The sequence below is a fragment of the Lepisosteus platostomus genome, chromosome 12 (genome assembly GCF_059453375.1).
Source record: "Lepisosteus platostomus isolate fLepPlt1 chromosome 12, fLepPlt1.hap1, whole genome shotgun sequence".
NCBI classification, from domain to species: Eukaryota; Metazoa; Chordata; class Actinopteri; order Semionotiformes; family Lepisosteidae; genus Lepisosteus; species Lepisosteus platostomus.
In genome coordinates this window covers 16388829-16415249 of record NC_142622.1, presented here as the reverse complement: position 1 = coordinate 16415249, position 26421 = coordinate 16388829, and the positions used below count along the sequence as shown (strand labels likewise).

Genomic DNA, 26421 nt, shown 5'->3' with positions numbered 1-26421 from the left:
CCAGCACCAGCACCAGCACCAGCACCAGCACCAGCACCAGCACCAGCACCAGCCCGGTCTGACAACAACGCTTCCTGGTTTAATAAGCCTCTGGCAGGATTCCCAAGCTGCCTGAAGTGCTGCTCTCCCTGGTGGAAATCATTCCTCCCTTTGAAGTCCTTCCCAGAACTGTCAGCTACTGCCGCCCTGCTCCCTGGAGGAGCAGGTACCGGAGCCAGACCTGGCTGAGCTCGGGAAAGAGTCTGCCCGTCTGCAGCAACACGGAATGTGCTTGTTTATACAGTCTTATCTGGCTGTGCACTGCTATTTCGCCTGGCAGGCAGGGCTATAGAAAGCAGCTGTCTAAGCAACTGGGAGGGATGCTCTTGTGGCCCAGTTTCACAACCGCTATAATTTTATTTTCCCCAAAAACATCTTTTGCAAGGGGCTGCTGTTTTTTTTTCATTGCATGTGGTTTATTTCCTCAGTAGTTTGTTGTAGCTTAATGTTCGTCCAGCCTGTTCCGTCGTTCAGTTCTGGAGAGTAAAGGTACTGTATGACGATTTGGGGGAGAAATGCACGTTTATTTCAACAACACAGCCTAAAGCTTGTTCCTTCGAAGTCACTTAATAGAATATTCAACAGGATGTCCACTTCTGGCCATTGTGATTTTATCCCCTACTCCCTTGTCCCCCTCGGAGATGAAAGAGCAAACAACAAATGAAAAAATAAATAATGTGCTCTTCTGTGCAGAACACATGATCTCTCACAGTTGGTTTCTCATTGCAGTCCAAAACAGTTTTCGCTGGTTATGATCCCAGGTTGAAACAGTTCTTACTCCCTTGTGTCAGTCATTTAACATCAGTATAATTTGTCTGATCATAGATTTTTCATAGCCCCAAGAAACCTCTATTAAAGCTTTTTAAGCAGCCTGCACATAAACTCTGAAAATGATTTATTCACCGTTTGGGAGAGGTTTGTTTTTATAGTTTTGTCTTCTCTGAAATGTTATTCTTTTGTTAAGTCTGCCTTTTTCCCCCTGAAAGATTGAGAGGGTATCGTATGCAAAAAGCAGTTTTGTTACTTCTGTCTTCCTGCTCAGCTGTGCACAATATGTGGCCTGAAAAGCTGAGCTAGTCCGTGAAAGTCCTGATGCAACATGAGAGGGGAATGACGTACACAGCCTGAAAATCTTGAGGAATGTCTTTTTCACGCCTTCCTGACTCCCTCTATTTCGACCTTAGGGTTTTCTCACCCCTCGGAAATAAAGCACACCCGGTCAGCGCTCTTGTTTTTGTTCCGTTTCCGCAGAGGAGGTCGACTACAGCGACTTTGGCACCAACACCCTGACGCGGCGGAAGAAGGCGGTCGTTGCGCTGCGCCCCGATGTCATCAGGAAGCGGCCTCACATCCGGATCGGCCTGCCTCAGGACTTCCGCCCCGTGTCGTCCATCATCGACGTGGACATCCTGCCAGAGTCCCACCGGCGGGTCCGGCTGTACCGCCATGGCTCGGACAAGCCGCTGGGTTTCTACATCCGGGATGGCACCAGCGTCCGCGTCACCCCGCACGGCCTGGAGAAGGTCCCGGGGATCTTCATCTCCCGCATGGTGCCGGGGGGGCTGGCGGAGAGCACGGGGCTGCTGGCGGTCAACGACGAGGTGCTGGAGGTGAACGGGATCGAGGTGACGGGCAAGACCCTGGACCAGGTGACGGACATGATGATCGCCAACAGCCACAACCTCATCATCACCGTCAAGCCAGTCAACCAGCGGAACAACATCGTGCGCAGCAGCCGTATCTCCGGCAGCTCTGGCCAGTCCACGGACAGTGGCAGCTCCACGGGCTTCGCCAGCCTGCCGCCCGCGGGCGCGGGGCACAGCTTCCCCGCCGACGAGCTGGAGAGCGATGAGGAGTCCGACATCGTGATCGAGAGCAACCTCAAGCGCCCCTCCCACCGGTCCTCCGGCTCCGCCCCCTCCAGAGCCCAGCCCCACCCACCTGCCCCGCCCCCCCTCTCCAGCCCGCCCCGCCCCCCCTCCGTTGTCTCCACTCTCTCCTTCCACTCCCAGCCCAGCCTCAACGGAGCAGGAAACAGCCACTTGAGCTACAAGCTGCACAGAGACCTCACCCTCCAGCACCATCACAGCAGCAGCCCCACCATCAGGGAAAGCAATGGCAGCCTGCACAAAATCCTCCACACCTTGCGGACTGATCCCCGGCACAGCCTGGCTCTCCCCAGAGGAGGTGTGGAGGAGGACGGGACAGTGATCACGCTATAATGCTCCCTGCCCATCCCTTCGCAGCCTAGCTGATCAGGGAATTCCCTCGGACCTCTGCAGCATTCCCTCCCCTTTTCCCCGATACAACAAACGGCGGGGCTGATGTTCAAAGCCGTTACTTTTCCGTTCGTAAAGCCAAAAACACCCGTTTATAAGACAAATAATTTATCAACCACTGGGAACCGGAACTTTGTACATGTTTGAAGTTTTATGAATGAATGGATTTTTTTTTTTTGCTTTTGGTTGGTTATTTTTAATCTGTCAGATTAACAGGTGTTTATTGAGGTTTTAAAGAGCAAAACCAGCTTTTGACGCTGACCCACTGATTTTGATCAAAGAGAAACAATGTTGGGTGTTATTTTAATATGATTGAAGATGTTCAGCCTTTTTAAAATCACAGAGTTCCTCTTGTCGTGGTGACGGGGCCAAAACTTGGGTTCTATTTATAAAGCTTTAACTTGTAAGTTATTGAGAATTAGGGAAACCTGTCTTGACTGCAGCTGGTCTCTTTTTCTGACAGGTTTCCATGGATATTTCTGTTTAACTGCTCACAATGTGTCTTAAAGTGATGAATTAAAGCTTTATCAGTAGCTCCTATTCACAGCATTCTCTTAAAATAATCTTACTGGTACCTGTTGGATAATCAAGGCATTTATGTGGGGATGATTTCAAAACTAGTCTTCTGAGCAAGGCCATTTGCACTGTAAGAAGGGTAAAAGCTGAATCGTTCCTTCTCGCCAACACTGGAGAAATGTGCTCATTTCCAGTTGTAGAGTTCATTCCAGTCCAGCTCAGCCTATTGGCCTGCAGAAGATGCTCTTGGATGTTTGGGTAAAATTCGCAGGCCTTTTGCAGGAGAGTCCTGTCATCACATCTCAGCACAGCTTCACAGCTCTTCTTCATAGCTGATCCTCAAGCCCTGCAAGACATCAGTATTATTGGCAGTTAAAAGTGGTAGTCAGTGAATGCAGCAGTTAAACTGATGCTTGGCGAGGATATTTTTCCTTCACTCACTGAAGTCTTCCAATCCATGGCATACCTTTTCCTGGAGAACAAAGAAACCTGCGCCTCCAAATAACATGAGTTAGACGTGCTTTGTGTACTGCACAGGTCAAAGATCAGGAGTTGCAAGCATGCTTTCTGGCGAATCGCCTTCTTGAAAGGATGTTTTTTGTTTGGAAAAGCTGGTTTTTCACCTTTTTTGCGATTTGTTTATACTGTCAGCACTTGCTACTGTAAGGGGTTAACAGCACAATATATTTCTGATCCCTTTTAAGCTTAAGCTGCACATTTTCTATTAAGCAGATGTTTGGTGCATTTTGTTGAAAAGGCATTGAGTGATTTGCAGTAGGGCACCTTCTGGTTATTTTTAACAAGCAAAACAGTTTTCCATTCATTAGGGGTTTTCTGGAAGGTGTACTCGTGCAGTTCAGCCATTACTTCCCCTATCACAGACCAGCTTGCATTTATAAGGCACAGCAGATGAGGCCTCTTTCTCCAGTCAAACATTTGGCTGTTCCTTGATTTTCTTCCTTTTCGCATTTTCCTTGGGCAGTTGAGCTGTTGGACTGAGAGAACTGGAAGGTGCTTCATTATTTCAACTGAATTTCTTAAAAATGTAGGCAGTATTACTTCTGAGGATAGAGGTGCAGTGCTGACTTAATCTGATGATACAGACACATGTATGCACACATGCTTGTGCGTGTTTGTAGTACAGTACTAGGACACATAGTGGTGACTTGGGAAATGTATTATTTGTTAGTGCACGAATGTTTGACTGCACAACCCATCCTTTATTGATTGTAAATGTTTGTGACAATTAACTAGGATAGAAAAGTCCTTTTTGTTTTTACCGCACGTTTTTTAAAAATTCTACAGAGTCACTGGTTTATTGGTTTTAGTAGTTTTGTACTACTAAAAGATCCACAGAATTGAACTGATTAAGTCTTCTGTCCAGCCTCCCTTAAAAAGTATTTACTTTGAGCAGCCCCAATTTTTACATGAAATTGGTACTGGAGTTGAATGTTGCGTAGTGGCAGTGTTTTCCCTCTCTAGTTGGGAGTTCCTCAACCTTGTCTGTGCCCATTGACCACCTCACCAGGGCCTTCCCTCCTTTGAGGAGTGCTTAGGCTGAAAACAAAACCATGGAAGAAACAACCCTGACTTCACCACCGAGAGCTGTGCCTCTCTGGACTGCACCTGGGAGAGGTCACCGGTGCTCCAGGGCCTGTGGGCCCCGGGTCCGAAAAACACGACTCTGGTTCATGGATTTGAAAGGCCCAAGCTTCGATTTTCATCGTCTTTGTTTCTCCCCTGTGCAGGTACTTGATTTCCAGCTCCGTTTTGGTTCCAGAGAAATTTAATTTTGTAAAAAGGAAAGTGAGAGCTCAAACTTGCATACTTTAGGTAGTACATTTTCCTGTGCTGGCCCATTGCCACACAAAAGCCCATGGAATGTTATTTCCAATCTTTCTCACCACCCAAAACCACAGTCTAAGTCGGAACTTAGAACGTTTTGAGAGGAACAAATGTTAAAGTGTGGGTGTGAAAACCAAAACCACCAGCTGTATCCTCAAGACTCTCAGGCTGAAGGCAAGAACGCTGCCTTCATGGCATTGATGGGATTTGCTTTAGGACACTGCCACCTGGTGGCTCAAAATGAGTTTGCAGTCCTCACCAGTCTTTGTAATGCCAGCTTAAATGTTATAAGTATTAGGAATTAAATTACTACTATTTTACTATTTATTATGGAATCGTTACAGAGAGGAGTTTTCTTGCTGGAGTTTTCTTGTGTTTTTAAAGTGCAGTTGTAAAAGATGTGTGTAAAGGTTAAAACGGATGTTTTGTATCATGGACTGTGTAACGAACAATAAGAATTGAATAATAGCAACAAAGTCTTAATGTTTTCAGAAAATCCACCGGTACGATAAAAGCCCCTTTGTTTCGGATAGCTTTATGTCTGTGAGAAATGGGACCACTTATTTAGCATGTTTCGTCTGCAGCAGTTGCTAAAATGTGAGGTCCAGAGAGATTTTTATTCTTCCAGTTTGTGGTGAGCTGCTGATGGAAGCTGATTGAGGGTCTTTTTTGCTGAGGAGGCTGAGGAGAGGAGGTATTTGCACCAGTGAAAAAAGATTTCCAGGCACCCTGCCAGGAAAATTGAAAGATTCTAAAGGTAAACCTAAATAATAATTTCTAGTGCTCTCCCTGGACTTTTTCTCACAGATATAAAGTTGATTTCTAATATTTTGTTTTCCAACAGTTGGAGGTACCATTGTTTTATTACATTGTGGAGTCAAAAAACGCCAATAGTTTTTATTTGTATTTATGGATGCTATCCCCTGACCTCTATTGTGTTTGCAGATTCCCTCTTTTTAATATACAGAATTATGTTAAGATCTAATCATTATTTAATACATCTTTTTTTTTAATGTTTGAACTTTAAACATTGTTGTTTTGATTTTTCAAATTTCCTTTATATCACAAGTCAGCAGCACGTTTCTCCAACAATTCTGCCCCATCTTTTGTGGTTTTGAACGCTGAAATGAATTGGAGTCATCCTGCGCTCAAAGGAACAAGGGAATTTATAGAGGGTTGTCAAGACATTTTCTCTATTGCAGTAGTTCATTGAGTTTTCATTTCAAAGGACAGGTTGACACTGAGTTAACAGACTCTTGATAATCCAAGGCTTTGAACATATCAGTGTTATGTGATGCTGTTATAAAGTGAAGGCCACAGTGCAGTTATTTAGAGGGAAACTAATGTGGAGTCAGTTTTTGCTGTGATTTTCTAAATAACGAAATCTTAAAATATTTGACAAAATTCCTAAGAACCACTAAAAACATCTTTCCAAAGACTGCAAACTTTGTGAACCAGAGCAGTGAGAACAGTGCTGTACTGAATGCCAAACAAAATAATCATCTCAGGATCTGTTTTTATTGCAGAATGGATTAGGAAAATAAAATAGATCTTTGTAAATGTCCCTCTTAAATTCCACTGCTTTTATTTTTTTTACCAAATCTTAGCCTCTCATAAGTGCCCTTGTAGTTTTTATTATTTTCTAATTAGGTTAATTAGATTATTGCTGAAGCCTTTTATTTCTTTTCTGCAGACATTTATGATACATCCTGATGTTGAATCATCAGTGAAAGGTTAGTGAAAGCTGAACTCTCAATTAATACGGTTCATTTTAATTGTGTATGTAAAACATGATGACCATATTTTCTTACCACTGATTTTTTTTTTGTATTTTGTAAGGAAGAAATGAATAAATAAATGCAAAAATTATGGTTTGCTGTGCTTTTGTTGTTTTATTTGGAACTAGCTCCAATTTTGGAAGAACTACCCCAGATCTGGATTTTGTTTGACAGCTGTTTTAATAGTGTGAAAGTAAGTGTGTCAAATACAAGTATCTTTCCACAAATATTGCCCAAATATTGGATTTGCAATTTTTTTAGACCAACAATTTGCTGTAGCTGTCACATTCTAAGAAGTCCTTCGTAACGTAACCAGATCTGACACTTTGTACATTTAGAAAAAATCCAAAATCATCTGCTCGAGTTGCATCTTGGCTTGTGTACTAAAGCACTGTTGGCTTAAAAAAGAGACACTTGGGGAAAAGTATAGCTCTTTTTAGAAAGAACAAAAGGAGGCCATATGATTAGTTTTTATCATCTCGACACCAGCATCACATTTTTCTTAAAAAACAAACTAAGTACAAAATTCAGAAATTTACTGTTAAGGCTGAAATAGACCTTTCAGTCCATCTGGTTGTTAGTAATTGATCTCCTCCTGCCCTTTCTTGAAAGAAGCCAGGATATTGGCAGCCATGCCAGGTAGCAAGTTGGACTTTGATGTAAAATATAAATCCAGAGAATTTAAAGAGCACATCTAGCTGAATGTGCAATAATAAACAATAGGAGCATCAGGAGAGTGCAAGTGATCAGAATTCCTTCCTCGTTCTGTGCGTGAGGGAGGGGTACTGTGGAGTAGAAATTTTATTTAAAAATACAAAAAAAGGTTTTATTCTTTCCTATTATTTGGAATATTTATTTGAGGTTATTGAACAGGGTCCTGCAGACCTGAGAAAGGGGATGTCTTTTCAGGATTGAGAACAGGAGCAACATCCTTGCACAACAGGATTCCCATTTTTGCTGTCTGGAAAAAGTTGCCAGAAATCCCTGGGGTCCTTCAAGGTATTTTCAGAACAATGAACTGCTAGCTGTCTAGGAACAAAATACGAACAACTAAATTATAACCAACTCATCTGTGATCTTTCTCATGTGCTTATACTGAGACCTGCAATGAATAGTTCCTCTAGGTAGGTAAGACACTTGTGTTTGGGAACTTCTTGTTAATAAGGGAATCCCATTACAAATGTTTTACTCTGTGCTCTAAACTACCCAGACACGAACCAATACATGGTTGTTCGCAAACTTTTGTAGGCGACTCCACAGTCTAACAACTACTAAATATTTATTGAGAACTGTTGTCAGCACTGTATCCGTGCAACAACTTCACGATAGACCGTGAAAGTAAAAAAAAAAAAAAAACCTTTAGAACTAGCTTATATAACCAAATCCGAAGAACGGCGTTTTCTGTTTTTGGACCCGTAGATAAGGCAGTCCAAACGGGCTTGCGATTTGAGCCCTGCCGGCCCCCGTCCCATTCTCCTCTGCTCCGCTTATTTCTTCCGCGTGATTTGGATCAGCTGACACAACACGGAAAGAGGAGAAAACCTAGGGAAGATGGAGCATCGGTCAGAAGGTGTGGGGTCTCTGTCCCCGGCGGAGGAGTCGAGCGCCGATGTCAGCCGGGACAGCGGCAATGTGTCGCAGAGCGAGAGCAGCGCCTCGGTAACGAGTGACGCTTTGAGCAGCGGCGTCGTGTCCCACAGCCACAGCTTCAGCAGCGGCGCGCCGCCGCTGGACGTGGAAGAGGACGAGCAGCTGCTGAGACACACTGCCCAAAGCTACTCTTCCTACCTCAGAGCCGACGTTGGGGTGGAGGTGAGATCCTAATCCTAAATATCCCCGTGCTTGCTGTTGTGCCGCCGTGTGAGGCTGTGTTGTGCATGGTCGCCTGTGGCTGTCATTTTGTATTATTTGCTGTTTTATAACGTGCCGACTACGTTGTGTGGTGTAGGTTAAGATAAGATCACTTTATTAGCCGTATACAATTTCTTGCATTAGGAATTCGTCTTTTCGTATACCCCAGCTTGCTCTCCATGAGATACGCAGACGAGGAGAGAAGCTTGGGGTCAGAGCGCAGGGTCAGGCGGCGCCCCTGGAGCAGCTGGCGATAAGGGCCTTGCTCAGGGGCCCAACGGAGTAGGATTCCTCTGCTGGCCGCCGGATTTGAACCGGCAACTTTCCAGCCACAGGCGCAGATCCTTAGCCACAGAGCCACCGCTCCGCCCAATCTATTGCACTGTGCTATTATCTATTGCACTTTGCACGTCCTGAGAGAGCTGCACAAATAAGAATCCCTATGTACATGTATACAGTATATGGCAAATAATTCCCCTCTCTCCCGTGTTATAGCTATAGGGTGGCGTATCGCTGATTGCTGCCTTGGAAGAAAAGTTGTAACTCAGTTGTTTCCCATCGGACGTAACCCAGCAGACTTATTTGTTCTTAGGCTATTGGAAATAGTCTGTTCTTAAAATATGTTCATGCATAAGCACTGTGTTTGATTCTTGATTCTTGATCTTGATTCTCTCTTTTTGCACAGATTCGGGATCTAGAGAAGAGCTTGGAGGAGATGCTTACCAGAGTGGATGAGTTTGTTGGAATGCTTGACATGGTATGTTTTCACACAGGAGGCATTTACACAAAGGGTTGTGGGAGTCTGTAACAAGCTAGCCAGCCATGTTGTTGAAGCCAGTATCCTGGATCCTTTCAAAAATGACTGTATGAGATCCCTGGATCAGTTAACTGCCAAAAGGCTAGATGGGCAGAATGACCTCCTCTGATTTGGAACCTTTCTTAGGTTTTCACAAGAACATCTGACCTTACGTCAGTCACATTTAGGTGATAGTTTAATTTTCCTAAAGTGTTAAAATAGGATTCAGGTATTTTAAAAACATTGGTTGCATTGTCTCTATACAAACAGTCAGGGTGCCAAACAGCTGTGCTCTGGTCCTCAGCGTACAGGGATGCAAGACAAGATTCACTGTCTCATACGCATTTAACAAATTGACATTGCTTAAAAATGGATTGGGGCCTATCCACATCTTGCTGGAGGTAGTAGGTCTAAGGGCCGTTAAGAGCACACAAAAAAGGTATCCTCAACTTAATAATGTATGTCTTACCGCTTAATCATTGTGAAGTCTCCTCAAACTCTTGCACTTGAAAAAACATCATACTGAAACTACACATTCAATCATTATAGGTCTGAACATACAGTATATACAATTCAGAATTTGCGTATGCAATATACTGTCTTCTTTGGTTTGTGTGCCAGGTGTGCTAATTACCTCTGTATTAAGCCTTACTAGAAGATTACATGGTAGATCTGTCAGCACAGCTGTCTGCCTTACACAGCACAAGGAAACTGGGGAATAAAAATTTGACATTGTTAAATACAGAGGGGGTGATGTATTATTTGCACAAGGCAGAGGTAGAGAGCCATCAGATTCTGTTTCTCTATACTGCGCTGTAACTTGATAGGCTATGTATCTCAGGATTCTTCGCCTACATATGGTATGATTGTAATGCATATGCTCCTAATGTCTTGCAGTGCCACTGTCTAGACTGTTTGATGTGTCTGCTTCTTCATATCTCCCTAGATCAGTAGTTTAAACGTAAGGTAGCCCTTTGTCTTTTTTTTTTCCTATCCAGATTCGAAATGATACTTCTCAGGTCGTAAATGAAAATCTACCTCAAATTCACAGGAAATCTGAAGAAATGAGAGAGATATACAGAAAAATTGATAAATTGGAAGTAAGTGTACATTCAGAACAAGTATTAATTGCAATGCATGTATCAGGTTATTAAGTAGATATGATTTGTTTTTTACTGGGAAAAAAACTCTTGATTTTTCATATAGCTTTTATGAATTTATTTTTAAGACGGAGCTGAAGCCATGTGAAAACCTGTTCAGCCCCTGTCCCATTAAGTACTGTCCGGTACAGTCGTGCCAGACATGGCCAGCTTGCATACACACAGCAACAACACTGATAACAGTATAGGAAAGCCTATACACTACCAGACTCTGGTGTAGGAGAACACTGTGAAGACTTTCTTAAAAAGAGTTTTCAAAGGAATTTTTCTACTTTTTTATTTTTTCATTATAAAGTCCTTAAAATGTGCTGGTTTATTACATGGAAAAGCATTTCTGATCACGCTCGTCTTCATGAAACATTGCATTTTCAAAGAAACTAATCGAAGCCAAGATCATCCTAAAGAAACAGGCTGTTTACTGACTTTAAAAACAGTGTTTGGGTGCTTACCAGTATTAAAAAAAGATTGTATGTGCAGTTTTATTTTGGCAGCTGTTAAAAGCTGAAGAACTGAGTTTAGATGTGAGAGTGACAAAAGTTAAAGTTTTGGAAAATTATTAAAATACATGGTGCATGATTGTGGACAATTTTTTTAAATTACATCCATTATGAATATTGCTTTGTCAAAGGAAAAAAAATATTGGTTGCATGTTTTTGTATATAGCTATACAAATAAAGAAATTAGGCCAATATATAGTATTGTAATAGCAGTGCAAAGAGAAACATAGCAGAAACTGAAATGCATACAACAGAGCCACTCTTAAGAACTTTATTTTGAGCTGAAACTGTCCGTCTACTAATTAGTCTGTCAGTCTGAATCATTAAGGAAAAAATTACAAAACACCTGCATTTGTCTATGCTGTGAGGCGTGAAATATTCTGGTAACCTGTTAAGTCAGTTGTTTTTGAATAATTCTTGCGGAACTTGACAAGAAGGCTGATCTAGTGTCATTGTGTGCATTTCAGGCTTTTGTTAAAATGGTCAGCCACAACGTTGGTGTGATGGAGGAGCAGGTCACACAGGCAGAGGCTGACATGTCCACCCTGCCCAGCGCTTTCAGAAAGATCTTCCGCACGATGAACGTCCCTGGGTTTCTCAGCGTGAGTACCTCCATTACCATCCATGCATTTTCTAACCGCTTCTTCCAAATCAGGGACGCGTGGTAGCCAAAGACTAACCCAGCAAGCAAAGGGCGCAATGCAGGGTACGCGCTGGATAGGGGACCAGACCATCGCAGTGCCAACACACAGACACACACACACACCAGAGGCCAGTTTTCCCCAAATCCAGTTAATCTACCAGTCTGTTCTTGGGCTGTGGAAACCAGAGCACCTGGAGGAAACCCATGCAAACATGGATTAAACATAAAATACACTCAGTTAAGTTTTTCTATATTGACATTTTCAAGATTGTTTTTACTCTGTGATCTGACCTTGTGGTACCATTAGTGCTGCCTAAACAATTTTCTTCTGCGCTTACCTTTCAGAGGAAGAGTAGTTTTTAATTATCTCTGATCACACCAGCGTGAGGACCTGATGTTTTCATGATAGGTAGTGGAACTAAGACACAACCAAGTGATTTTAAAGGAATAAAGTAGTGGGTTTAATAAGATAAGCAATATGGTAAAAGCCTGAGACTTGTGGCATGTTGCCCTTGTAGGAGCTTAATTTTCAGTTTCTTCATCAACGCATTCAAATTTTGTAAAGCTACTCAAAAGCATTCAGCTGAGGAACTGGGTCTTAGTGTGGGTTAACTTTGTGTTAGAAGTTAGCCAAAACTGAAAAATTAATACTTCAGCTACCATCCACACTGTTGGGCACAAAACTGGTCTCTATAACCACACATGCACATGCAGCCAATACAAATACAGCAGTTCGATTCAGTTCAAGTTTTATTATCTCCTGGGGGACATTTATTTTACAGCAGAATCAAATAAAACCAGACCAACATCACCAACAATGAACACAGTACAGCTGTACTTCACGAGATAAGAGAGTTCTTTTGCATTGTTTTGGAGTGAGACTACACAGGGGATGAAAGATTCCCTGAGTCTATTACCGTTACACCAGGGGACACAGAGGTATCTCCCGGGTGGGAGGGGTGTAAGCGTGCTGGAGGAGTTAACAACATCTTTCTGTTGCAGAAACCAAGCAGCCCCAGAAGACCACAGCATTGCCAAGAGCCTCCTCCCATTTTCAGGACTGAAGATTATTTTCCTCCTCCATCGGGAGACTTGAGAACACCAGCAGAATAATAATCCTATCTCTGGAGATGAGCTACTGCATCAAAGTTTGACTTGACTGGACGTTGGAGGCAACACTTATCCTATGGAAAGCAGTGTTACCTTTAAAAGCTTTCGACTTTCTTAAGCAATACTATTCTCTTTAATCAATAGCATCAGAATAAAAGCATATCGAGGTCATTCAGTAGATCAAGTGCTGGATCCATACAAGCAGGTGGAGGATTTCAAAGGCAGGCTTTACCATGGAGAAGAGTGAAGCTGGAAGTTCTGAACAGTATCTTGGCTTTCGACAAATATCTTGATGAAGATGCTGTTTAAAGTGCCTCTCCTTGTCCTTTTGTTGTCTTACAGCTCCTTCAGCCAAATGCTGAACTAAAAGAACACTAACCAACCCTGGTCTCTGTAAGGGTGTATGGTCCAGGCTGCTGAACACAATCAAGAGCCCAACATGTGTTTTGTAAATTAAAATGCAAACTCTTTGGCTTTTTAAAGTAACAGGTTTAGAAACTCCAAGTTGTAGATTTAACTACTCCAGTATTTTATGCTAGGAGATTCCTGCCAAGGACAAAAGCCTGTTGCAGAAGAGTTGTTTACTAAAGAATTTCAAATAACATGAAGTTGTGGTTTATTTCTTTTGCTAAAGCTTTTTTTTAATTTTCACGTCGAGGTGGCTTTAAAATCACTTTTTTTTTAGTTAGTATTTTGTATGATAACATTCTGTTATACATTCAGTCATATGTATTGGTACACAATGCATTCAGCATAATTATTCACTAAGTAAATTGTTTTTTTGTTGTTGAACTGTACCTATGTGACTGTGATATGTCTTCAAAGTCTGACCAGCGATTTGTATTTGCAAGTGACTGAACTGATTTTTACAGAAATATGTGAACTTAATAAGAACAAGAAATAAGCATTTTGTGTCATAAATTAATGTACTAGAAATCTTGAATCCCTTTTCAGATATCGCTGTCAAATAAGTACAGTTTAACATACTGTATTTCTTACTCTTCATAAATTAGTTAATAATGTTGTTGAAGATGGAATGTGCCAATACCTGTGTCTGTAATTGTACCTGTTTGTGTTTAATTTATAAGTTGGTGTTTCAGCTTTGACTTTTTGCCACATTGAGTGCCATTTTCTATGATATTCCTCTTTTACCAATTATTTAAACTTGCCTCGACCTGTTCAACATTAATCTCTAGGGTTTCCGGACTATCTGTAGGATATATAACATATGCAGTATAACAAAAGCGCTGACTGTTAGGCCGGTGAGCTTTAGTAGCGAGAGTGAAACTAGAGATCACAAGTGATAACTACGTGGAATTGCATCTAAAACTGAGAGCAGGAGGTGCTTATTTACACAACGAGTGGTGGGAGTGTGGAACGAGCTACCCAGCCGTGTTGTTTAAAGCTGAAACAATTGTTTCTTTCAAGAAAAGGCTGGATGAGATTCTCAGATCAATTAGCTAATTATGACCCAATGGGCTGGTCACTCAGTACAGCACATCCTTTCAGTAACTGGAAAGAGGATAAGTAGACTGAATCCTTAATAATGTACAACTTGCTTTTTACCTTCTTAAACCTAGCGGGACCCCTGCAGCAGTGTAAGACTTTGTCAGCAGAAAGACTACTCTCCCTTAGGCTCTAATGTAATGGAGTGCTAGAGCAAGTCTGCAGTCTAAACAACACGATGCAGGACTGAGGTAGTTTCAGAATTATAGTTAACTGAAAGATGATGAGCATCCTGTCCCAGGCTGGAGCCACATCAACATATCCCGGAACTGACCTTTAGTTAATAGTTTTGTTGTGGTATTTTTTTTTTGTCAAGCCTTCTTCCTTTTTATTGTTGATTAATGGAAATTAATCCAGATAGCAGCTCTATCTGGCCATGTCGGTACATCTCGGTAGGCAGCTGCACACCATGCTTGTTCCATTTACACAAGCTTTTGTCATATTTTGCCATGGCTTTCCTTTTCCACGCCATCGCTGCTTGTTCAGGCCTGGAGACTTTTCTGGATCAATCAGGATTCTTGGGACACTGGAGCTCTAGTAGAAATCACTTCTAACTGGTAAAGATTTTCCATAGAGTACTGGAGCAAGACTTCCTCAGGAATGTAAGTGCTTAGTGCCTTTCTTATGGGCACTGAATACATCTCAAAAGGCTTTAGTTAATTATTTGAAAGCAGTTTCACTCCCTCATAGTTCTTGGGTCCCGGGTTCAATTCTGGACAGGGGAGTGATTATGTTCTCCCCTTGCCCAGGATGGTTGTCGCCAAGTGTTCCAGTTTTCTCCCACAATCCTAAGACATGCAGTCATGGTTAACTGGCATCATTAATTTTCCCCTGTGTTAGTGTGTGAAGGACTGCTGTCCAGTCTCGAGTGTAGTCTCTCCTACTGTGAAGTAGGAAGAGGGTTAACAGAACACAGTTGTTCCCGACAGCTGTGTAATCAAAAGAGTAGGATCTGAGATCAGCCTCTCCTCAGTGGTGTTGTGGACAAAACAACTGTTGTTGTAGTTTATATTGTGTGTTGTATGCATCCATCCATTTTTCCAACTGGTTTATCCAGGGTTGTGGGGGACCTGGAGCCTATCCCAGCAAGCAACGGGCACAATGCAGGGTACAAACTGGGTGGGATGACAGTCCATCGCAGGGCACAGAGAGACAAACACACACTCATGCCAGGGACAATTTTCCCTGAAGCCAATTAAGAGTGTGAGGAAACTGAAGCACCCAGAGGAAAATTATATTAGCATGGGCAGAATTTACAAACGCCATGCAGATCACTGATCAGGTCTGGAATTGAACCCAGCGCCCCAGCACTGCTAACCACTGTGCCTGAGTTGTACACGTGCAGACAAAATCAAACTACATTAACTGGGGAACCCAGTTAAAATATCAAAAGTACACATAAATGTTGGTAAATAATTTATTTTGTTGATGACTAATCACATAACCCAGAAAGACAGGAAGTAATTGAGCAGCTAATCTGAAAACAGCATTTCCTGTGTCCTCTTGGGACGGCAGATTAAGCTCCCTAGTCCTGTCAGCATCCTCTGTTAAAACATGGCTGTGTCCAGTCTTCACCTGCGTTATTTTGTAGGCAGGTATTAAAAGGACGATTTGATAGCAAAATACAGTCCACAGCAGCAAATATTGTTTGAAGGACACCGTTCATAAGAGGCCTGCGTCAGAGAGGCACAATCTCTCTCCATTCGAGAGTGCAGAGGAATTCACTGGCTCATCAGGTGCGTATATAGCAAATACCGTAAAAAAAATTTACAAAGAGAGAGATCTTGAAGTCTGTGGTCTTTTTAATTTAAAATTACCAAGCATTCGGAGAGCTAGTTATCTTTTTAATTAGCTTTCTATATGACTTTTTTGACTGTTCGTGTTCATTTCTGTTAAATTAGCTGAATAATAACAACAGATGCCGTTTTGGGGAGGTCGGAGGACAGTTGTTTTTTTTTAATGAAAAAGGTGTCTAATTCTGCCCCAATACGACAGGTTTCATAGGTAACCACTAAGCCATCAATATGTAAAAACGTGAAGCAAGTTAACTGTGGTCAATTTAAAGATGACGAGAGATCATTTGGAACTAAAATGGCAATACGTTTCAGCCCCAGTTAACAGAGCGGGTTCAACTGGAGAAATCAATAAGCGTTTCTGATTTTAATTTAAAAAAAACAAGTAAGTTATGGTTACCTATGAGACTCACTGTATTTCTGCTTTCCAGGATCAGACTCGGGGGCGTCTCTAATTCGTGCAAATCGCTACTACCACTACGACGTTGTACGCTTCGGGAAACCTCGTGTTATCGAGACTTCCTCCAACGCAGGCCGTGCTTGCGCTCGGGGTGCGCTCTCTGTGGCCAGAGCTCAGGCACACGGCCCTCCCCGCTGCGGATGGTATTGGTCGGAAACGCTCGCTCTCACTCTTAACAGATTGAGCGGGACTTCTTTCTTCCCGGATTCAGGCAAGGAGGTGTAGAGGATTTTGTGCTGCTACAAAACTGTGAGTACAGACGGAAATATAAAATCCGAATTTACAAACGCGAGGAAATTAGAACCGGTTTAAACTTGAGGAATGGTCGGGTGTAACCCTTGCCCACGTTTCTGGAGTAAATTCAGTTAAAAAAAAACTTCCGGTTCTGACAGATTTTCGCCCAAAACTCGCCTGTAATGAAGATGATGTATAAGTAGTAAAAGATACATTATTAATAAGAACCAATGTTGGTTTTGTATTTTTGCTGTGAGGTCTGCGCAGTCACACGTGTTAGCTGTTCTCCTGTGGAAAGCATGTCTGTGCAGTGTGAAAGAGAAACTCAGCTTAATATAATTGCGTATTGGGCATTAAGTTTATGGTTTGTGAGTTTCTGAGTCACGGCGCTTGTTTTGTGCGATTTTACTGCAATACTCGCTTCGTGTCTCTTATTGGTGTGTAAAAATAACGAATCTATTTTCGAACTATTTCAGATAGGTCATCATGGAAAATAAGCCTGTGTGGGAGCAAATTGGAGCAGGTTTCGTACAGCATTACTACCAACAGTTTGACACTAATCGGGTGCTTCTGGCAGACCTTTATGTGAGTACTGTACCTGTTCCTTGAGGAAACCTGTTGAGAAGCTGCATCCCTAACTCTGGACACGTACTGTTTGAGACGGACGGGCAAGGCTTAAAATCAAACTTCAGTAATCCAGTTAAAGCAGCGATGCACTTCAGTAATGCATAGATCTTCCATACAGACGTGTCGCTTGTCATGTTGAGAATATTGCGTGAACCGCTGGGCTCTCGCTCTGCCCCTCCCCTGAAGTCTTTCCTGAAGTGGGGTAGTTTGTGTAGCCAGCTAACCTTCGAGGACAAGGAAGAACCCGTGGGGTCAGTAGCAAGCATGTGAAGTGCTCCTCACTGAAAGGGATTAGTAACAAGGCACATAGGGAGGAGGCCTGTTAAATAAGATGATCATTCCTCCAAGTCGTCTCTGATTTCTCTAAGCAGTTGTCCAAGATTGTCTTTTGGTTACAAAGGGAATGACCTCAGCGAAGTGTATCTTAGTTAATTGGGAATTCCGTCCTTTTTCCTGAAGTTCTGCTTATTCTTTCTGGAGCTGTTTGTCTTTTCGTCCTAGACGGACGCCTCCTGTTTGACGTGGGAAGGACAAGGCTTTCAAGGCAAGAATGCGATTATGGAAAAACTGACTGTAAGTATGAATTAGTTCTTTAAAACACAAGTTGAAAATCTGATTTCTGAAATCAGATGTATATTGGAGCAACTGTTACCTGTATGTGCCAGATTGTGCTGTGCCCCTCTTTTTGTAATTCCTACAGTGCTTAGGGTTGGCGTTTATTTAACACGGGGCGGAACGGTCGTGTTCAAACTTCATAATCAGGAGGGAAAAGTTGTTGCTCTTCTGATCAGCTGTTCTCTTGTGGTACTGTAAATCTGACCAGTCATCTGCACCTTTTAGGACAGAATAATGGTGCAGATGGGGGAATTTAATTTCCCCTTTGTAAAAGTAATTTTAAAGTGTAGTTGTACATCTAGGAGCTAGATAACCCTGTTTTATACAGGATCATGAATACCTTGTAGCCCTCTGAAATTGGCGTGTACTGATTGTGTAGAAAATGAGGTAGAGACTGATGTAGAGCACTTGGCCCTATTGATTCCACAAATGTTCCAGAGGTCATCTTGCAGCCTTCATAGAGATCTGTGTTTTTTTTTGTGAAGAATAACAAAAAGAAATGAGTATTTGTATGAGCCAGATGTCTCGTTGTAAAGGGCAAAGAAATCCTTTAGCAGGACAGGGTGCGTTACACAAAGCGGAGATGTTGCAGTCTCGCACACCCAGCTTGGCCTGTTCTACCGTCCAGCGGCTGGAATCTTTCTGGTTGAGTGCGACCAAGAATGTCATTTGATTTTGTAACACCTAACCGGACCTCCCAACCTGCTTCTGGCCTTTCTACCCCCAGAATCTGCCATTTCAGAAGATCCAGCACAGCATAACCGCGCAGGATCACCAGCCGACCCCCGACAGCTGCGTCATCAGCATGGTGGTGGGGCAGCTGAAGGTGAGGGTCGCGGGCGTGCTCACCTGGGAGCTCGATTACCAGATTTAATTGGGTGCTGAAATCGCACTGTTTATGGGAATGGAAAATCATGTATCTGATTTGAAAAGCTGGCAAACTTTAGTGCATATAATGCTGATGTCGAAGGATCTGTGTACTTTGTACAAAATCTTTTTTTTTTGGTTAGGGTGACGGTGGTAATAGACGTTTTTTGGCCTGTACCAACCTATCTAAGTGATTAAATGCAGCAGTGCTTTAATGCTGAAGTTCAGCTGCGATTCTCTGCCACAAAGGTTCTGGGAGATCTGTGTAAAGAGGCTTCTCTGCAGTGAATTTCTTAGGAAACAATGCATAAAAATAGAATAATAGCCAGTATCTATAAAAGACATCCAGAGAAACTGGGTCTGTCCAAGACCTGCGGCTTTTCAGGAACCCAGCACTGAAACTGCAGACTTATTGCGCTGCTCCTCTTCAACACTATGAAAGTTAATGTATAGTCTTGGAATATTCATTAGCAAAGGACACAGGTTTAGATTAATTAAGCAAAATATTTTTGAGTTTTTGACTCTCCCGTGTGTATGATTTTCTTTGCTATTGTGTAATGATGTAGTATCTGCCCGTTCTTTTTCCTCAATGGCTTATATTCTGTTCTGACATGTTTTCCAACTTTGGGAAATCCTCAGATAGCTTCAGATTGTTTGACAGTTGGTTTCTCATTTTTTCCTTATTTAAATCCAGAAGTTTCATATGTGGCTTGATTTTCTGTTTCAAAGTCCTTGAAATCTGCACTAGTTCTACAAGTTCTATGAGATTTGTACATTGACTTGTTTTGCCAGCAGCCTTGTTATTAAATCCTGAGGCAACCAGCTCAGGAATGTTTCACAAACTGTGGGTCAGTTGCCTTAAGTGCTTGAAATTATCACACTTACAGTATAACTGCAACTCGACGCAACTCATCATGAACAGTACTTTTGGGGATCACCCTCATCTCCCTTCCATTCACAAGGATAGTTCCACTTTTATGAAACTTCGAGTTGGGGATCCACTCTCCCCAGACTGTATAAATACAGCTGTCTGGCTGCTCTAGGGCTCTACACAGTGGCATGTCTATAGCTTGACTGGTGGAATAGAGATTATTTCAGACAATCACAATTAAGTCTTTTTAAGCCAAGTCTCAAACTCAGTAGGTTACACTCTGGTTAGGCTCATTGGCTGTCCAGGAATTGTGTAAGACCGTCAGGTTTTGCCTGGTCTCTTCACGTTTTTTGTGAATGGTTTTGTTTCATTAAAACTTCAAAATTCTATTCTATGGGCTTCTTTGCTTTTAAACGATTTGATTTGCTGCAAAATTCATGTAATTTCCAAATGTTTTCACAACAATTGGCTGCAGTTAAAACAAATACACCAACTTTCATTAGGCGGCTTAGAGCAGTTTTAAGATTAAAGCATCTGGTGTGTATTGCAGTGACTGATGTGTATTTGGTTTAAGTAGCATGATCAGTTAGTGCCTTTTGAAATGCATGAACTTTGGGACTTGATTATAAATGAAATGAGAAGTTACAAAGGTGAGGGGGACCCCTTTTAGCCTTAAATAACAAGCCCTACGTTTTATAACATTGTATTGTGATCAATTTTACAGTAGGAAAATCTAAAAAGTTTTTGGTGTGTGTGTACATGTATATAGTGACTAGATCTGTCTTTCTAGGACATTAATGAAATTGATACTGCTGTACTGTGCTGTGTGTAGCAGGACATTGAGGACACTTAATTTAATTAAATAAACTTTATGGGCTGTGGGTGTTTGTGCTTTCAGTGCTGTTTTTTGTCATTTCTAGGTGGATGATGATCCTGTGATGGGGTTTCACCAGCTGTTTCTCCTGAAGAATATTGATAACAAATGGATCTGCAGTAATGACATGTTCAGACTAGCACTGCATAATTTTGGATGCTAGTTAAAGTTTTTCAACTTTATTTTCCTGCAAATATTAACATACAAGTTGCAGGATGGCACCAGAGTTCTGTACATATCAAACACAACTTGTTACTTTTGTAATTCTTTAGAAAATACTTTAAATAAACCTTTCCAAATGTCAGATCAGAAATGCTGTGCATTTTTGTTTCCTTCATGGTTGTTTGTGGTACTAGTTGAGCAATGAAGAAGGAAAATAATTTACTCACTTGTCACTGCCTATTCAAGATATGTTGATAAGTGGCAGCAGGGACAAAGTTTTGGCTGATTTTAAGAGAAGAAGATTCCAGAGAGGATAAAATAGAATAAGTCTCAGATGCTTATATACAAGTACTTGGGATCATATGGGTGAGTTTTTCTAGTATAAACGCTGCCGGATGTACTTTGAAATGAGTCCTCTTCCACTGTCATACGTTAAGATAATTTGGCACAGCTGGCGCGGTTGTTCATGTGAACACCTCAATCATGCTGTAAGAGTATGTGCAGGAAATTCCCAGGGGACCCGGCGTGGCGACAGACTGCAGCCTCAACCGGCTACCTTCCCATAATTCACTGCGGGGCTTGAATGAGGGCGCACACACAAAACCGTTCTAAGACAGTTGAGAGACTTTTAGAATCTTCTGTTCTAGCACTTGATGATAACATTTGCTAAGATACGCGTGCATCCCCTTGCATAATGTTCACCTGTAATTTCACAAAGCTATAAGTGCTCTGTCTGGAATGTACTGGTAGTCTTCATGATGAACTGCTTTTCTGTAAGCACTGCAGCACCTATCAGTAATGTCTATAAGAACATAACATCCTTCTGCATCAGAAAGCCAGCCAAAAGGAAGCAAAAGGACTGAGCTTGCACAAAAACAATAACATAGAGACAACATACAAATTCCACATAAAAGCCCTCTCTGTCCAAAACTGAACCCCAGACACCAGTGCTGGAAGGCACTAATACCCAAACCACTTTGCTGCCCATTTAAGAAAATAATATGCAGAGAAAATTGAATCTGCCAATGCAAATGGGAATTTGCTTTATGCTTTGCCATATCTTTAAAAGGAGGATTATGATGGCTCTTCCTGCTTTCTTCTCTTCCCAAATCAAGTAATGGGATTACAGGGAGAACTCTGATAGGATTAAATTCTTGAAATGGCTGCCATGTTTGTTCATTGGAAGTGTGTGATTTGTATGGTTTTTCCAGTTGGACCATACCCTAATGGCCTTTCTAGGCCATTTCAGTTTCTAGAGCCAGTCAGTATTAAACTAGGTAGTGCTCAATGAACAGACACACAATGTTTCAATGCTCACCTGCTGTTTGAAAGGCTGGGTCATATGAAATACATCCTTGTTTCAACAATGTGTGTAGTGAAGTATTAGTTGCTGCTCTAAACCATGTTATTAACTGGTACTGTGTCCTTTACACAGAGCTTGTGGAAAATCCAGAAGATTTCTTTAAACTGTATTCTAAAAGCTCATATCCTTAGCAGTAATCTTTTTTCAGTCAATATGAAATGCAGCAACAGTTTTTCTAATTTTCTGATTTCATACCATTCTGTTATTTGTATACCTGATTTGTCCTTATGGTTTACTCCAAAGAAAGATCTGATGTTGAAAGCTGCAGTTGAGTCAGTACGCAATGACTGGTAAAAATAAAGGGCTTTAAACTGCCATTTAAAACTACTATTTAGTTATTTCATGTACACACTTTATCAGCTATTATGATTGCATGGTCTGAATGATCATTTCTACGCTGATGATCCATACTATGTCCCTACTATCCATACAAATCTATGTCCATACTAAACCTGATACTGAAGTGGCTGTTTCTGCACTCTCTAAATGCATCTCTGACAAAAACCATGATGACTCAAACATTTGATGATGACTCAAAACTTCCTTCACTTAAACTGCGACAAGACTGAAGGCATGCTTTTCAACACCTCCCATAAACTGTATGTAAAGCCAATGCACTAACACCAACTGTGGATGGTATTGATTTCAGTCTAAACTGAAGAACTTGGGGGTGATATTTGATCCAGGATTGACATTTGACCTACATATGCAAAATACTGTAAAAACATCACTTTAATTTAGGAAATATCACCAGATTGTGTCCTACATTATCTCTTGAGTGTGGCTGAAATGCTATTTAACTCATTTGTCTTTTTCAGGATTGATTATTGCAACACCCTACATTCTGGGGTATCTAACTCTACACTAAACAAACTTCAGTATGTCCAAATTCAGCAACCAGAATCCTGTCCAGGTTGCATGCAAGTGATTACATTACTCCTGTCCTGGCTTCCTATCAGACTTCCAAATCTATATGTATTATTATTATAATAATTATTATTATGATTATTGATGAGACCCATCATCTTTCTTTGATGTCCACATCTTGGAAAACCAGGACTGTTGTTTAAGAATACTGTAACCTAAGCTTTTTCACTTTCTTAATATTTGTGGCTCAGTTATTGTTCTAACAAGTTTATTCTTGCTGTCCTTTGCAAGTAACATTGGTTAGTATTGAAAGTATGTTTTCAGTGAAGAGGAGGTTTCCTTTAATGTATTTTTGTTATGTAAGAAGTAGCCAGGTTTACAGATGATAACAAAGTACAGGATTAGCTAACACTATAAAAGCAGCAAATAAATCTAAAAAAGATTTAGACAAAATTCACGACTGGGTCAAGAACCTAGCATATGACCCTGTAAATAAGTGCAGGGTAAAGCATGCAGGTAGTGAATAATAAAGATTTAGATGTTTATGTTGCAACATTGCTTACATTTACCAGAAAATGTGGGGAAGGCATTAAAAAGACAAACAAATTGCTAGGATATATACAAAAGTTAAAAGTGCGAAATGTAAATCAAAGGATGTTATGTGAAAATTGTATAAGGAACTTGTAAGGCCTCATTTAGAATACTGTCATTCAGTAATTTAAATGAGACCAAAAGAATGCGCAGTGTTCTAAATGAGCCTTTAAGGTACTGACAGAAAATATAAAAATTGTAAAAAAAATTCAGAGATTAAAATGCTGCATATTTTCCAGAGCTAACTAAGATATGCTGATAACTGCATGAAATATATTATGTAGTGATTCTTAGGTCAGTTCTTTACTTAGTATATTTGCAATATTTTAAGTGTGCATTTTTAAGTTTGGGATTAACAGGTTTTCTGAACTCTGAGGAGGAAACATGACATTATGTGATCAGAGTCACCATCATGTGAGCTAGAAAAGAGACAGCTGGAACTAGGAAGGCCGTGTGTGGAAATGAAAGGGAGAGAACTCAACTGTCTGATCACAGAGTGTACCAGTCACTGCAGATTTTAAAACAAGTGCTGCAAAAAATAACACCATGAAAATCATTTAAGCTTTTAGGAGGGTTACACATGAAAGGAGGCCATATGGCCCATCTAGCTCATTTGATTGCTGCTAACTAATTGATCTGAACATCTCATACAAGCACGTATTAAAAGATGCAAAGGAACAAGAAATAGGCTTATTCCATGCTGAAAAGAGAAGAGAGAAAACACAACATTTCGGCTGTGAAGCCTTCTTCGGGTGTGAGAAAGACAGGGCAGACAGCAAAGATTAAATAGCACAGGAGAACAAAAGCTGGGAGAGGGGAGAGGCCACTCAGGAAGTGCAAAGTGGAGAGGGGTGAAGAGAGGTGTGAAGATTACATGAAAATAAGTCGCTCATTGAGAGAAGGGAGAAGGTGTGAGCCTAGTGTCAGGATGAGTTTCGTTTCTGTAGCCTTCCTGCTATTGGAGTTGAGAAACCCTTCTTTGAGAACAGAGACAGATAGATCAGTGTGATCTAGGCCGTCTGAGGTGAAATGAGAAACTATGGGCTTCAGGGAATCTTTAATCTTCACAGCCTTAACATGTTCTCTGAACCGTCTTTTAGTCTTTTATGCAATAATATCAGCTCTGACGACTTGGCTGGGTGGCTTGTTCCAGACACCACAACCCTTTGGGTAAAGAATACTAAATACAGATTAGAATCTGAATTCTAAACACGCTTCCCTTTAGCCCTGTTGGTATACAAAATAAGTACTTCCTCACTAAAGATAACAACCATAACATTCTCATTCACTACAGAGTTAACAGGCAACAAGAGATACTATTGTATTATGAAAAGCACCCCAGGGGACTCTACAGAGCCCTGGAGCCCCTGTACTGTTAATAAAGACATGGTTCCTGCCTCTGTAGTGCTTACACAGCTCCCTGCGGTTCCTATACTTCTGATTAAAGCTCTGAGACTGTGGCACAACTGACAGGGTGCCCAGGGTCCTTGTGTCATTAATGGTAATGAAACCTAGGTTTACACTATTGAAGTACAAGCCTCTATAAAACTCATAACATTTTAGAGAACCATATTATCTCTAAACCCCTGTCTACTGTAATCACATAAATGACAACATGATTTTTTTAGTTGATCAAAATAAAATAATAATATAAAATAAAATATCCTTTCATAGATTTATGCATATGAAAACTTATTGAAATTATTGTTACCAAGATAGCATTAAATGTAAATCTTAGGAGAATAACAGCCTGCTTATTTTAACTAACCTGTTTTAAAAATATGGGAACAAAACCAACTGCTACAATGATGAATCGTTGCTGCAGGCACGGTATTTTGCGAAGACTTTTAGTGAGAGTTTGGCTCAACTGCGCTCCATGTGGTGATCGAAAAAAAATATTCCTCGATCGTCGAAGATAGTCCACGGAGGAGGGGTTGTGTAACGCTGATATGGTTCCCCATTTCATTTCCTGTCTTTCATTTTTTGGGGGGAATCATTACAGAAGCCCTTTTTTAGCAGGATGGACCGAGGTTAAAGTAATATCAGCAAAACAAAAAATTACATATCATAATATTCATCACATTAAATTTCACAATAGGGAAATGAGTATGAGAAAGTGCCATGATAAAAAAATAGCTGACAAAAATGAAAGCACATTCCTCAAGATGCAGCACATACACCATATTTTCTTCTTATTTATGTCTTAGAAAAAATACTTAGATGTAAAAGACAACCAAACCAAAACAAATTAACCTACACAAAGCATAAGATTTATCTTTCACAGTTTTGTTGCACAAGATGGTTCATTTTATTAAAGGTACATTAACCTATTAATCACTAATTAATCATTAATGAGAACCTGATTAGAAATGTTACGGTTATAAAGTTATTAGACCAACTGTAACTGAGGTTGTGAGTGGAACATAAACCAGACAACACCAGGAGCCAAGTCTGAGACCCCTGCTGTGCACAATATTCTAAATGAGATCTTACTAGTGCATTAGCCAATTTTTAACACGACAATCCTTGATTTAAATTCTACACTGTTAACTAAATATAACATTCCATGCACCTTTGTAATTGATCTTTTGTCTAGATCAGCGTTTCTCAACCCTGGTCCCAACGGGTCGATGTGCCTGCTGGTTTTCATTCCACCCAGGCCTTTAATTAATCACCAGAGCTAATTGATCTGCACATTTTCTGCTCTCTGTCCTTGATTTTAACAATACCCTAGCTACAGTACATTGTTTCCAACAACTTCAGGTTTTCTCTCCATTAAGTTCTGTTAAATTTCACCCCACATATCTGAATGAGAGGATTTCTGAAACTCAGGGTTGATACCAGTCACAAACCTCAAACATCCTTTAATGAACCTAAATTAAATGGTGAAAATTTCTACCTGAAGCAGAAAATTGAAATAAATTTGCCTGCGACTCAGAACTAGACTGGAGAATAGAACAAGACACAGCACTTGTCCAGACCCAAGGTTGACAGCTCCTGGTCAGGAGAAAACTGATGTCAGCAAAAACAGCTCTCATCTTTTATTTACTGTATATGTTTCAGCTACCTGCATATAA

The 26421-nt window shown here is 41.1% G+C and overlaps 3 protein-coding genes across 3 annotated transcripts in view; all 3 read left to right on the top strand.

The window, feature by feature from the left end:
* Positions 1 to 6550, top strand: part of LOC148651182 (partitioning defective 6 homolog gamma-like) — a 57076-nt gene extending 50526 nt beyond the window's left edge. The window contains exon 3 of the mRNA XM_088601169.1: positions 1291 to 6550. Coding sequence (XP_088457295.1) covers positions 1291 to 2261 — 971 coding nt within the window. The 3' untranslated portion in view covers positions 2262 to 6550. The remainder of the gene's footprint in view (positions 1 to 1290) is intronic.
* Positions 6551 to 7939: 1389 nt separating this feature from the next.
* On the top strand, positions 7940 to 13116 carry bloc1s4 (biogenesis of lysosomal organelles complex 1 subunit 4). The gene is made up of 5 exons (XM_088601168.1): positions 7940 to 8269; positions 8994 to 9065; positions 10103 to 10204; positions 11229 to 11363; positions 12407 to 13116. The coding sequence occupies exons 1-5, from the start codon at positions 8009 to 8011 to the stop codon at positions 12515 to 12517; spliced, it is 681 nt and encodes a 226-aa protein (XP_088457294.1). The 5' UTR covers positions 7940 to 8008; the 3' UTR covers positions 12518 to 13116.
* Positions 13117 to 15510: 2394 nt separating this feature from the next.
* On the top strand, positions 15511 to 20674 carry nutf2l (nuclear transport factor 2, like). Its single transcript, XM_088601167.1, has 6 exons — positions 15511 to 15756; positions 16245 to 16522; positions 16984 to 17092; positions 17636 to 17707; positions 18477 to 18575; positions 20408 to 20674. Exons 3-6 carry the CDS (start codon positions 16994 to 16996, stop codon positions 20522 to 20524), a joined length of 387 nt encoding a protein of 128 aa, XP_088457293.1. The 5' UTR covers positions 15511 to 15756; positions 16245 to 16522; positions 16984 to 16993; the 3' UTR covers positions 20525 to 20674.
* The last annotated feature ends 5747 nt before the right edge of the window (positions 20675 to 26421 follow it).

What these genes read in the sequence shown, in the direction of transcription:
- nutf2l (XM_088601167.1), top strand. Translation starts at nt 16,994, where the DNA reads ATGGAAAATAAGCCTGTGTGGGAGCAAATTGGAGCAGGTTTCGTACAG. An exon ending in TGCTTCTGGCAGACCTTTAT is followed by an intron (nt 17,093 to 17,635) that starts GTGAGTACTGTA and finishes TTTTCGTCCTAG; the next exon opens with ACGGACGCCTCCTGTTTGAC. An exon ending in TGGTGGTGGGGCAGCTGAAG is followed by an intron (nt 18,576 to 20,407) that starts GTGAGGGTCGCG and finishes TGTCATTTCTAG; the next exon opens with GTGGATGATGATCCTGTGAT.
- bloc1s4 (XM_088601168.1), top strand. Translation starts at nt 8,009, where the DNA reads ATGGAGCATCGGTCAGAAGGTGTGGGGTCTCTGTCCCCGGCGGAGGAG. An exon ending in GAGCCGACGTTGGGGTGGAG is followed by an intron (nt 8,270 to 8,993) that starts GTGAGATCCTAA and finishes CTTTTTGCACAG; the next exon opens with ATTCGGGATCTAGAGAAGAG. An exon ending in ACGTCCCTGGGTTTCTCAGC is followed by an intron (nt 11,364 to 12,406) that starts GTGAGTACCTCC and finishes TTTCTGTTGCAG; the next exon opens with AAACCAAGCAGCCCCAGAAG.